At 47.4% G+C, this 12,939-nt stretch overlaps 1 protein-coding gene across 1 annotated transcript; it reads left to right on the top strand.

Annotated features, from left to right (window-relative positions):
- Nucleotides 1-2,089: 2,089 nt before the first annotated feature.
- On the top strand, nt 2,090-2,662 carry LOC121872411 (hepatitis A virus cellular receptor 1-like; the record flags this gene model as incomplete). Its single annotated transcript, XM_042375152.1, has 2 exons — nt 2,090-2,203; nt 2,561-2,662. Coding segments are annotated over 2 exons (216 nt in total), but the record flags the coding sequence as incomplete, so codon positions are not given.
- Nucleotides 2,663-12,939: the final 10,277 nt, after the last annotated feature.

Below are 12,939 nucleotides of genomic sequence, written 5' to 3'. Positions count from 1 at the left end.
ATCCCATTATCCTCACTCATCACTCATCACATCATCACTACACTCCATTATCACTATCTATCATCACTACCTCCCATCATCACTACCTCCTGCATCATCTTACCTCCTATCATCACTACCTCCCATGTCACTACCTCCATCATCACCTCCATTATCACTCCTCCATCATCACTACCTCCCATCATCACTACCTCCTATCTGTCCTTACCTCCCCTTCCTCCTATCATCCTACCTCCCATTATCTTTACCTCCCCTCATCACTACCCATCATCTTTCACCCTCCCATTATCACTACACTCTATCATCACTACCTGCCATCATCACTACCTTCCATCATCACTACCTCCCATCATCACTACTCCCATTACTCACCTCCCATCATCACTGCTCCCATCATCACTACCTCCCATTATCGCTACCTCATTATCACTGCCTCCCATCATCACTTGCCTCCCATCATCACTGCCTCATTTCACCACCCCGTCGTCACTATCTTTTCTGCCTCCGTATTCCACTGCACACATCATCACTACCTCACATCATTCTCCTCCCATCTGTCACTGCCTACCATCATCACTGCCTCCCATCTCACTGCATATGGCACTAGCCTCCTTAACTACACTCTGCATCATCACTGCCTCCCCATCTTCTGCACTCCCACATCTGCTTCCTCCCATCATCACCCTCTATCTGCCTCCCATTATCCACTACCTCATCATCACACCTCCCCTTCATCACTACCTCCATCATCACTACATTGCTGCTACTTACATCATCACTACATCATCATCTACTACCTCCATCATCACTACCTCCCATTCGCTACCTCCATAATTCACTCCATCATCACTACCTCCCATCATCCTGCTTCCCCATCATCTTTCACCTCCACAGGCTACTACCTCCATCCGTCCACATACATCCCATTTCTACCTCCTCATCATCTACCTCACATGTCACTGTCATCTCACTACCTCCCATCATCACTGCACTCACATCATCACTACCTCCCATCATACTACACTCACATCTATCACTACCTCCATTACTACTACACTCCATCATCACTACCTCCCATCATCACTACCTCCTGTCATCTTTCACCATTATCATTACTTCCCATCATCACTGCCTCCCACTTCTTACCTCCCATCATCACTACCTCCCATCATCCACCTCACATCATCACTACACTCCATCATCCTGCCTCCCATCATCACTACCTCCACATCATCCTTCCTCCCATCATTATTACTCCCATCATCACTACCTCCCCATTAATACTACCTCTCATCTCTTTCCCATCATCACTACCTCCCATCATCACTACTCCCATTACTATACCTCCCTTCATCTCTGCATTATCTCCCATCATGCTACCTCCCATCATCCTTCCTCCATTATTCACTACCTCCATCATCACTACCTCCCATCATCACTACCTTTAATCTCTTCACCTCCCATCATCGCTACCTCCTCCTTCTTTACCTCCATCATCACTTTACCTCCATCGTATCACTACCTCCTTTCTACTACACTCCCATCATCACTACCTCACATCATTCTTCTCACATCATCACTACCTCCCATCATCACCTCCCATCATCACTCCTATCCCTCCCCATCATCACTACCTCCTATCATCACTACCTCTATTCATCACTCTCCCATTACTACTACCTCCTATCATCCTACCTCCCATTCACTACATTTACCTCCTCTCATCCTTACCTCCCATCATCACTACCTTATCACTACACTCTGTCTCATACCTGCCATCATCACTGCCATCATCACTTCCTCCCATTATCACTACCTCACCACCCCTCACCTCCCATTATCACTACCTCCCATCATCTTTCTGCTCCCGTTATCACTCCCATTTTCACTACCTCCATCATCACTACCTCCCATCATCTACTACCTCCCATTATCTACTTCCTCATCACTACCCTCCCATAACTACTACACTCCCATCATCACTACCTCCCATCATCACTACCTCACATCATCACTACCTCCATCATCACTACCTCCCATCATCACGCACTCCCATCATCACTACTCACATCTTCTTTCCTCCCCATCACTTGCTTCCTCATCATCACTGCCTGCCATCGTCACTACCTCCCGTCATCCTCCTTTATCACTACCATCCATTATCTGCCTCCCCGTCATCACTACCTCATCGTCACTGCCTCACGTCACTATCCCATTTCTTACCTCCCATCATCACTGCCTCCCGTCATCTGCTACATCATGTCACTACCTCCCATTATCCTCCATCATCACTACCTCCCATCATCACTACCTCCCATTATCACTACTTCCCATCATCACTACCTCCCATTACTACTACCTCCCATCATCACTACCTCCCATCAACTTTACCTCCCATCATCACTACACTCCCATCATCACTACCTCCCATCATCCTACTTCACTGCACTCCATCATCCTACCTCCCATCATCACTACCTCACATTACTACTACCTCATCATCACTGCCTCCCATCATCTTTCCTCCCATCATCCTTCCCATCACTCATTCCTCCTCCATCGTCACTACCTCCCGTCATCACTACCTCCCGTCATCACTACACTCCCGTCATCACTGCCCATCATCACTCTGCTCCCATCATCTCTACCTGCCATTATCACTACCTCCCATTACTACTACACTCCCATCATCTTTACCTCCTATCATCACTACACTCCCATTATCACTACCTCCGTCATCTACCTCCCATTTCTCCCATCATCTACCTCCCATCATCACTTACCTCCCATCATCACTACCTCACATTACTACCTCCCCATCATCACCTCCCATCATCACTACCTCATCATCACTACCTCACATCATCACTACCTCCCATCATCACTACCTCCCATCATCACTACCTCCCATTATTCTACCTCACTCTCACTCATTCATCACTGCCTCACTCATCCCTTCCTCCATCATCACTGCACTCACATCATCACACTCCCATCATCTACCTCCCATCATCACTACCTCCCATCATCACTACCTCCCTCCTTCACTACCTCCCATCATCACTACCTCCTATCATCACTACCTCCCATCATCACTACCTCCCATCATCACTACCTCCCATTACTACTACCTCCCATCATCACCACTCCCCATCATCACTGCCTCCCATCGTCACTTCCTCCCATCATCCTACCTCCCTCATCCACTCTCCCATCATCACTACCCATCATCACCCTCCATTTCTCCCATCATCTCTACCTCCAATCATCACTACCTTTCATCATCACTACCTCACATCATCACTTTCATCCTATCATCACTTCCTCACATCATCACTACCTCCTATCATCACTACACTCCTCATCACTACCTCCCATCACTTCACTACCTCCCATCATCACTACCTCCCATCATACTACCTCCCATCATCACTACCTCCCATCATCACTACCTCCCATCATCACTACCTCCCATTACTACTACCTCCCATCATCACCTACTGCTCCCATCATCACCTCCCATCATCACTACCTCCCACATCATCACTCATCATCACTACTCCATTATCCCATCATCACTCATCATCCCATCTCTACCTCCCCGTGCCTACTGTCCCATTATCTGCACTCACATTCATCACTACCCTCATCCTTTCTTGCTCCATCATCTCACTCACATCATCACTACCTCCATTACTACATCCCATCATCACTACCTCCCATTACTACTACCTCCATCATCACTACCTCCCATCATCACTACCTCATGCATCATCACCACTCCCTTTCTTATCACTACCTCCCATCACTACTACCTCCCATCATCACTTCCCATTACTACTACCTCACATTATCACTACCTCCCATCATCACTACCTACATGCTACCTCCCATCATCACTACCTCCCATCACTACTACCTCCCATCATCACTACCTCCCATCATCACTACCTCCCATTACTACTGCCTCACATTATCACTACCTCCCCATCATCTTCCACTCCCATCATCCTTTCTTCCATCATCCCCACTACACTCATTACACTACTACATCATCTTGTCTTTCACACTCCCATCATCTCTCTCTCTCCTCATCACTCTATCATTACTCCACTCCACGTCATCACTGTCACCTCCCCATCATCACTACCTCCCATCATCACTACCTCCCACATTACTACTACCTCCATCATCACTACCTCACATCACTCTCCCATCATCACTACCTCCCATCATCATTACCTCCCATCATCACTACCTCCATCATCACTACCTCATTATCACTACCTCACTGCACTCACATCATCTTTCCTCCCATCATCACTCCCATCATCACTACCTCATTGCTACTACCTCCCCATCATCACTGCCTCCCATCATCACTGCCTCACTCATTCATTACTGCCTCATCCATCATCACTACCCCCATCATCACTCACTGCTGCTGCCTCTCGTCATCGCATCCCCATCATCACTCTTTCACATCATCACTGCATCATTCTACCTCCATCATCACTACCTCCATCATCACTACCTCCATCCATCACTACCTCACATTATCACTACCTCACATTATCACTACCTCACATTATCACCATCATCATACCTCCCCTGCATCTTTACCTCCCATCACATCACTCACTCCCATCATCACTACCTCACATTATCACTACCTCCCCATCATCACTGCCCATCATCTACCTCCCATCATCCCTACCTCCATCATCACTACCTCACATCATACTACCTCCCCATCATCACTACTCTCATTATCACACATTGTCTCCCATCTCACTACCTCCCATTACTACTACCTCACATTATCACCATCATCACCTCCCATTACTGCTACCTCCCATTATCACTGCATCCCATCACTGCCTCCGTCATCACTGCATCCCTTGCTACTGCATCACGTCATTCACATCCTCTCGCACTCATTGCTACTCCATCATCATTCACCTCCCCGTACTTTCTACCTCCCATCATCCACTACCTCCCATCATCACTACCTCCATTACTACTGCCTCCCATCATCACTGCCTCACACATTATCACTACCTCCACATCATCACTACCTCCCACATTCTACTCCCATCATCACTACCTCACATTATCACTACCTCCATCATCACTACCTCCATTATCACTACCTCCCATTACTACTACCTCCCATCATCACTACCTCCATTATCCTTACCTCCATCATCTACCTCCCATTACTACTACCTCCCATCATCACTTACCTCACATTATCACTACCTCCCATCATCACTACCTCACATTATCACTACTCACATTATCTGCACCTCCCATCATCACTCCCATCGTCACTTCCTCCCATCATCACTGCCTCCCACCTTCTCCTCCCATCATCACTGCCTCACGTTATCACTCCCCTCTGATCTCACTTCCCATCATCACTGCCTCCCCGTCACTACTTCACCTCCCCATCATCACTACCTCCATCATCACTACCTCCCATCATCCACTGCCTACGTCATCACTACCTCCCATCATCACTACCTCCCATCATCACTACCTCCGATTATCACTGCCTCCATCATCACTACCTCCCATCATCACTGCTCCCCATCATCTCTATCCCATCATCACTACCTCCCATCATCACTACTCCCATCATCACTCCACCTCCCATTACTACTACCTCCCATCATCACACCCTCATGCTACCTCCATCATCCTCTGTCCACCTCCCCATTACTACTACCTCCCATCATCCCACTACCTCCCACGTATCACTACCTCCCATCATCACTTTCACACTCCCATCATCTCACTGCATCCCATTGTCACTGCATACATTATCACTGCTCCCATCATCACTACATCCCATCATCACTCACACTCACGTGTCACTCTCTCATCCTTGCCTCCATCATCACTGCCTCCATTACTGCTACCTCCCATTATCCTTTCCTCCATCATCCCACTACCTCACATTATCACTGCACTCCACATTATCACCACACTCCCATCATCCTGCCTCATCATCACACTGCCTCCATCATCACTCCCTCCCATTACTACCTCCCATCATCACTTTCTCACTCCCATCATCACTACCTCCCATCCATCGCACATCACATTATCACTACCTCACACGTATCACTACCTCCATCATCACTGCCTCATCATCACTGCACATTATCACTGCGCCATCATCCTGCACTCATCATCACTGCCTCCCATTACTGCTACGCCCATTGTCACTGCATCACATCATCACTGCCACTCACGTATCGCCATTATCACTGCATCATCATCACTGCATCATCATCACTGCCTTACGTATCGTCACTGCCATCATCACCACACTCCTCATCACTGCACTGCCGTTACTGCTGCATCATCGTCACTGCATCATCATCGCTGCATGTACGTCATCACTGCATCATTGTATTTCCTCACATCATCCTACACTCCATCATCACTACCTCCATTACTACCACCCATTATCTTACACTCCATCATCTCCACCTCCTGTCACTACCTCACATCATCACTACTCCCATCATCCTGCCTCCCCATCATCCCTGCACTCACATTACTCACCCTCCCATCATCCTTTACCTTTCTCATCACTACCTCCATCATCACTACCTCCATTACTACCTCCCTTGTCCTACCTCCATCATCACTACACTCCTTCATCACTACTCACATTGCTCACTACACTCCATCTGCTACCTCCCATCACTACCTCACATTTCTGCTCCATCATCACTACCTCACATTCATCACTACCTCCACATCATCCTGCATCATCATCTTTCCCCTCCCATTACTACTACCTCACATCATCCTGCATCATCATCACTACCTTCCCATCGTCACTCTCCATCATCTTTCTTATATATCTCCATCGTTGCTGCTGCATCATCATCACCATATCCTGTCATCACTGCCTCCCGTTATCCACTGCTATCCTATCGTCACTGCACTCCATTGCTACTACCTCCACATCATAGCTACTGCTCCATCATCACTGCATCGCGTCGTCGCTTACCTCCATTTTCTGCCTCCTCCATCACTGCACCTCACATCGTCTAACACCTCATCATCACTACCTCCATCATCACTGCCTCACATCATCACTCACTCATCATCCTGCACTCCATTTTCTGCATCATCATGCTCACACTCACATCATCACTGCCTTTCTGTCACTGCACTCCCATCATACCCATCATCTGCCTCCCATCATCGCCACATCACATCATCACTGCATCATCATCACTGCACTCATCGTGCTACGCTCATCACTGCACCTCCCATCATCACTACGCCTGTCGCCGCCACGTTATCTTTGCCCCCATCATCACTGCATCCCACGTACTACTGCCTCCCCATCATCTTTCACACTCATCATCGCCTCACGTCATCGCCTGCCTCATCCATTCACTGCCTCCACATCATCCTGCCTCCATTAGTACTGCACTCCATCATCCTGCACTCCATTACTCTTTGCCTCTGTCACTGCCTCCACATCATCACTGCAACTTTCATCATCTCACCTCCACATCATCCACTACCTCCTGTCATCACTACCTCCACATCATCACTACCTCTATTATCCTACCTCCTATCATCACTACCTCCATCATCACTACCTCCATCCTCACCTCCATCATCACACTACCTCCACATCATCACACTACCTCCATGTCACTACACATCATGCTACTCACTCATCACTGCCTCCCTCCCATCATCACTACCTCCCCTCATCACTGCCTCCCCTGCTACCTCCCATCATCACTACCTCACATTATCTGCCTCATCATCCTGCCTCCCATCGTCCCTTACTCATCATCACTACACTCCCATTACTGCTACCTCCCATGTCCCTCTCACATTGTCACTGTCCCATCATGTCCACTGCCTCCATGTCACTCCCATGTCCACTCGTGCACCATCGTGTCACTGCATCATTCTTTCTGCCTCCATCATCACTGCCTCCTTCATCCCTTTCCTTACATCGTACCTCCCATCGTCCTCCTCCCATCATCCCTGCCTCCACATTTACTACTACATCCCATCATCCTGCACTCCATTACTACTGCTCTGTCACCTCATTGTCCTTTCACACTCCGTCATCACTGCCTACATTATCCTTGTCCCATCATCCACTGCAAATTATCTTTCTGCTCCCATCATCTTTCCTCCTATCATCACTGCCTCCCATCATCACTGCCCTCCCATTACTACCTCCCATCATCTTTCACCTCCCGTGCTCCACTACCTCACATTGTCACTGCATCATCATCCTCCTCCCATCATCACTACGCCCATTATACTACCTCATCATTACCTCATTATCACTACCTCACATTATCCCTTGCTCCCACATCATCACTGCACTCCCCATCATCACCTCTCCCATCATCACTGCCTCATTACTACTACTATCATTATCACTGCCTCCATCGTCACCACTCCATTATTCACGCATCATCATCCTTGCACTCCATCATGCCATCCCATCATCACTCTCCCATCATCACCGTCCCATCATCACTACCTCCATCATCCTCTCCCATCCTCACTACCTCCCATTACTACTACCTCCCATCATCCACTACCTCACATCATCCTACCTCCCATTACTACCTCCCATCATCACTACCTCCACATTATCACTACTCCCACATCACCACTCCATCATCACTACCTCCCATGTCCTACCTCCCATCATCACTACCTCCCATATCCTACCTCCCATTACTACCTCCATCATCACTACCTCCCATCATCACTACCTCCCATTCTACTACCTCCCATCATCACTTACACTCCATTATCACCTCCCCCTTATCGCTACCTCCATCATCACTACCTCCCATCATCACTGCATCCCATCTCACTACCTCCCATCATCACTACCTCCATCATCCTGCCTCCCATTACTGCTACCTTCCCATCATCTTTCTACCTCCCATCATCCTTGCATCATGTCATCACTGCACTCCATCATCACTACCTCACATCATCATTTCTCCCATCATCCACTACACTCCATCATCCACACCTCATTGCTCTCTCCCATCATCACTACCTCCTATCTCACTACTCCCATCATCCCTACCTCCTATCCTACCTCCCATCATCTCCTCCATCATCCCTGCCTCCCATCATCACTACCTCCCATCATCACTACCTCCCCGTATCACTACCTCCCATCATCACTACCTCCCATCATCACTACCTCCCATCATCACCTCACATTATCACTACCTCCCATCATCACCTCCCATCATCACTACCTCACATTATCATACCTCCCTCATCACTACACTCATCATCTTTCTCCCATCGCCTCTTCCCATTATACTCTCCCATCATCCTGCCTCACATTATCACTACCTCCCATCATCACTACACTCCATCATGCATCACTGCACTCATCACTGCATCCCATCACTCACGCCATCATCCTTCATGCATCATCCTCCTCGTCACCACCTGCCATTGTCACTTACCTCCATTACTACTACCTCCGCCTCACCACCTCCTACTATCATCACTACCTCCCATTATCACTACCTCCCTATCATCCCTTTCTCCCATTACTACTACCTCCCATCATGCTACCTCCCATCATCACCACTCCTCATCACTACCTCCCATTACTACTACCTCCCATCATCACTACCTCATCATCACTACCTCCCATCATCACTACCTCACATCCATCCTCTCCCATCATCACTACCTCCCATCATCACTACCTCCCATTACCTACCTCCATCATCACTACCTCCCATCATCACTACCTTTCATCATCACTACACTCCATCATCACTACCATCATCCACTACATCCCACATCATCACTGCACTCATCATCTTACACTCCATCATCACTGCACCTTCCCATCATCACTGCCTCCCATCATCACTGCCTCCATCATCACTACATCATCATCACTACCTCCTGTCATCCTTTACCTCCCATCACTGCACTCCATCATCACTACATCATTACTACTACCTCCCATCATCTGCATCCCTCATCACTACCTCCATCGTCACTGCACTCCCCGTCACATCACTACCTCACATCATCACTACCTCCACATCATCTACCTCCCATCATCCTACCTCCCATTACTACTACCTCCCATCATCACTACCTCATCATCACTACCTTTCCTCATCCTACACTCCCATCATCCTACCTCCTGCTCCATCACTACCTCCATCATCACCTCCTATGTCCTCTACCTCCATCATCACCTCCCATCATCCTCCCTCCATCATCACTACCTCCCATCGTCTTTACCTCCCATTACTACATCATCCACTACCTCACATTGTCACTACCTCCCATCTCCTGCCTCCCATCATCACTACACTCTCATCATCCTGCACTCCATCATCACTGTCATCATCACCTCCCATTACTACCTCATCCTCACATTATCCTCCCACATCACTGCACTCATCATCACTACCTCCATCATCCACTGCACTCCCATTCTACTACCTCCCATCATCACTGTCGTATCCTGCCTCCCATCATCACCTCCCATCATCACCTCCCATCATCACTCCCTCCCCTTACCTACCTCCACATGTCCTTTCACCACGCTCATCACTACCTCCCATCATCACTACCTCCTATCATCCCACTACCTCACATCATCACTACCTCCCATCATCCTGCCTCCTATCATCACTACCTCACATTATCACTACCTCCATTATCACTACCTCCATCATCCTCCCCACATTATCACTACCTCCCATCATCACTACCTCTATCACTACCTCCCCATTATCACTACCTCCTATCATCCACTACCTCCATTATCCTACCTTCAATCATCACTGCCTCCTATCATCACTACCTCCCATTATCGCACTACTGGCTATCATCACTACCTCCCAATGTCACTACATCATCCATCACTACACTCATTCACTACCTCCCATCATCACTATCCCCATCATCTGCATCATCACTACACTCATCATCACTACCTCCCAATATCACACTACCTCCGTAGTATACTACTATCATTATCACTACCTCCCCATCATCTCCACACTCTATCATCATCTACCTCCCATCATCACTACACTCATTATCACCTCCCATCATCACTACCTCTATCCTCACTACCTCCCTATCATCACTACCTCACATTATCACTACCTCTATCATCACAACCTCATCATCACTACCTCCCCATCATCCCCACTACCTCTATCATCACTACCTCTCATCACTACCTCCCATCATCACTGCCTCCCTATCATCCCACTGCCTCCATTATCACTACCTCCCATTATCACTATCATTATCACTACCTCCTATCATCACTACCTCCACGTCATCACTCTCCATCACATCACTACCTCCCACATTATCACTACCTCAAATCATCACTACTTCCCATTATCACTACCTCCTATCATCACCTGTCCATTATCCACGCACTTTCTACCTCGCGTCGATACTACTATCCTATCATCCACTACCTCCCATTATCCTACCTTCCATCATCACTACCTCACATCATCACTACCTCCCATCATCTTTACCTCCCAATATCACTACCTCCATCATCACTACTGCTCCATTATCACTACCTCCTATGTCACTACCTCCCTTCCTACCTCCTATCATCCTACCTCCATTATCACTACCTCCCGTTATCTTTCCACCTCCCTATCATCATACTCCATTATCACTACCTCCTATCATCACTCTCCATTATCACTCACCCTCACATTATCCTACTCCATCATCACTACCTCGATTATCCATCTCCATTATTTTCACATCCCATTATCACTACTCATGTCATCACTACCTCCATTATCACTACTTATATTTTGCTCCACTCATCAGTGCTCCCATTATCACTACACCTCCTATCATCTTCCTCCATTATTACTACCTCCATCGTACTGCCTCCTATCATCACTACATGTTATTATCCTGCCTCCTATCATTACTACCTTCCATCATCACTTCCTATCATCACTATCTCCATTATACTACCTACTATCATCACTACCTCACATTATCATACCTCCCTCATTACTACTATTTTATCATCACTTCATACATTATACTACCTCCATCATCCTGCCTCCTATCATCACTGCTCCATTATCCTACCTCGTATAATACTTTATTTCATCATCACTACGCTCCTATCATCACTGCTCCATTATCACTACCTTATCATCCTCTCCATCATACTACCTCCCATCATCACTGCCTCCTATCATCACTACCTCCACATTATCTCCTCCGTATCTTTCTGCTCCATTATCACTTCATCCTTTCATCATTACTAGCCATTATCACTACCTCCTCATCACTACCTCCTATCATCACTGCATCACATTATTACTACCTATCATCACTACCTCCCATCATCACTACTTCCTATCATCTACCGGCCATTATCACTACTTCCCATTGCTACTGCCTCCCATTGCTACTACCTCATTATTACTTTCTATCCCATCGTCTTTCCTCACATTATCTGCTATCTCCATCATCACTACACTCCCCATCATCACTACCTGCCAATTATCTTTCTTCCATTGCTACTACCTCCCCATCATCTTCTCCATCATCACTACCTCCTTATCACTACCTCCCATCATCACCCTCCATTATCACTACCTCCATTATCGCCTCCATCATCACAACCTCCCATCATCACTACCTCCATTACTACTACCTCCTTTTTTCATCATCACTACCTCATATTATCAATGCCTCCCATCATCACACTCCATTAATACTTTCTTCCACATCATCACTACCTGCAATTATCACTACCTCCTCATTCCTACCTCCTATCAATCATTACACTCCTATCATCGCTACCTCCTCATCTCACTCCTCCATTATCTACTACCTCCATCATCACTACCTGCTATTATCACTACC

Source organism: Homarus americanus, unplaced genomic scaffold (genome assembly GCF_018991925.1).
Source record: "Homarus americanus isolate GMGI-L3 unplaced genomic scaffold, GMGI_Hamer_2.0 scaffold51081, whole genome shotgun sequence".
NCBI classification, from domain to species: Eukaryota; Metazoa; Arthropoda; class Malacostraca; order Decapoda; family Nephropidae; genus Homarus; species Homarus americanus.
The sequence above is the reverse complement of the archived record's forward strand: the minus strand, read 5'-3'. Positions and strand labels throughout refer to the sequence as shown.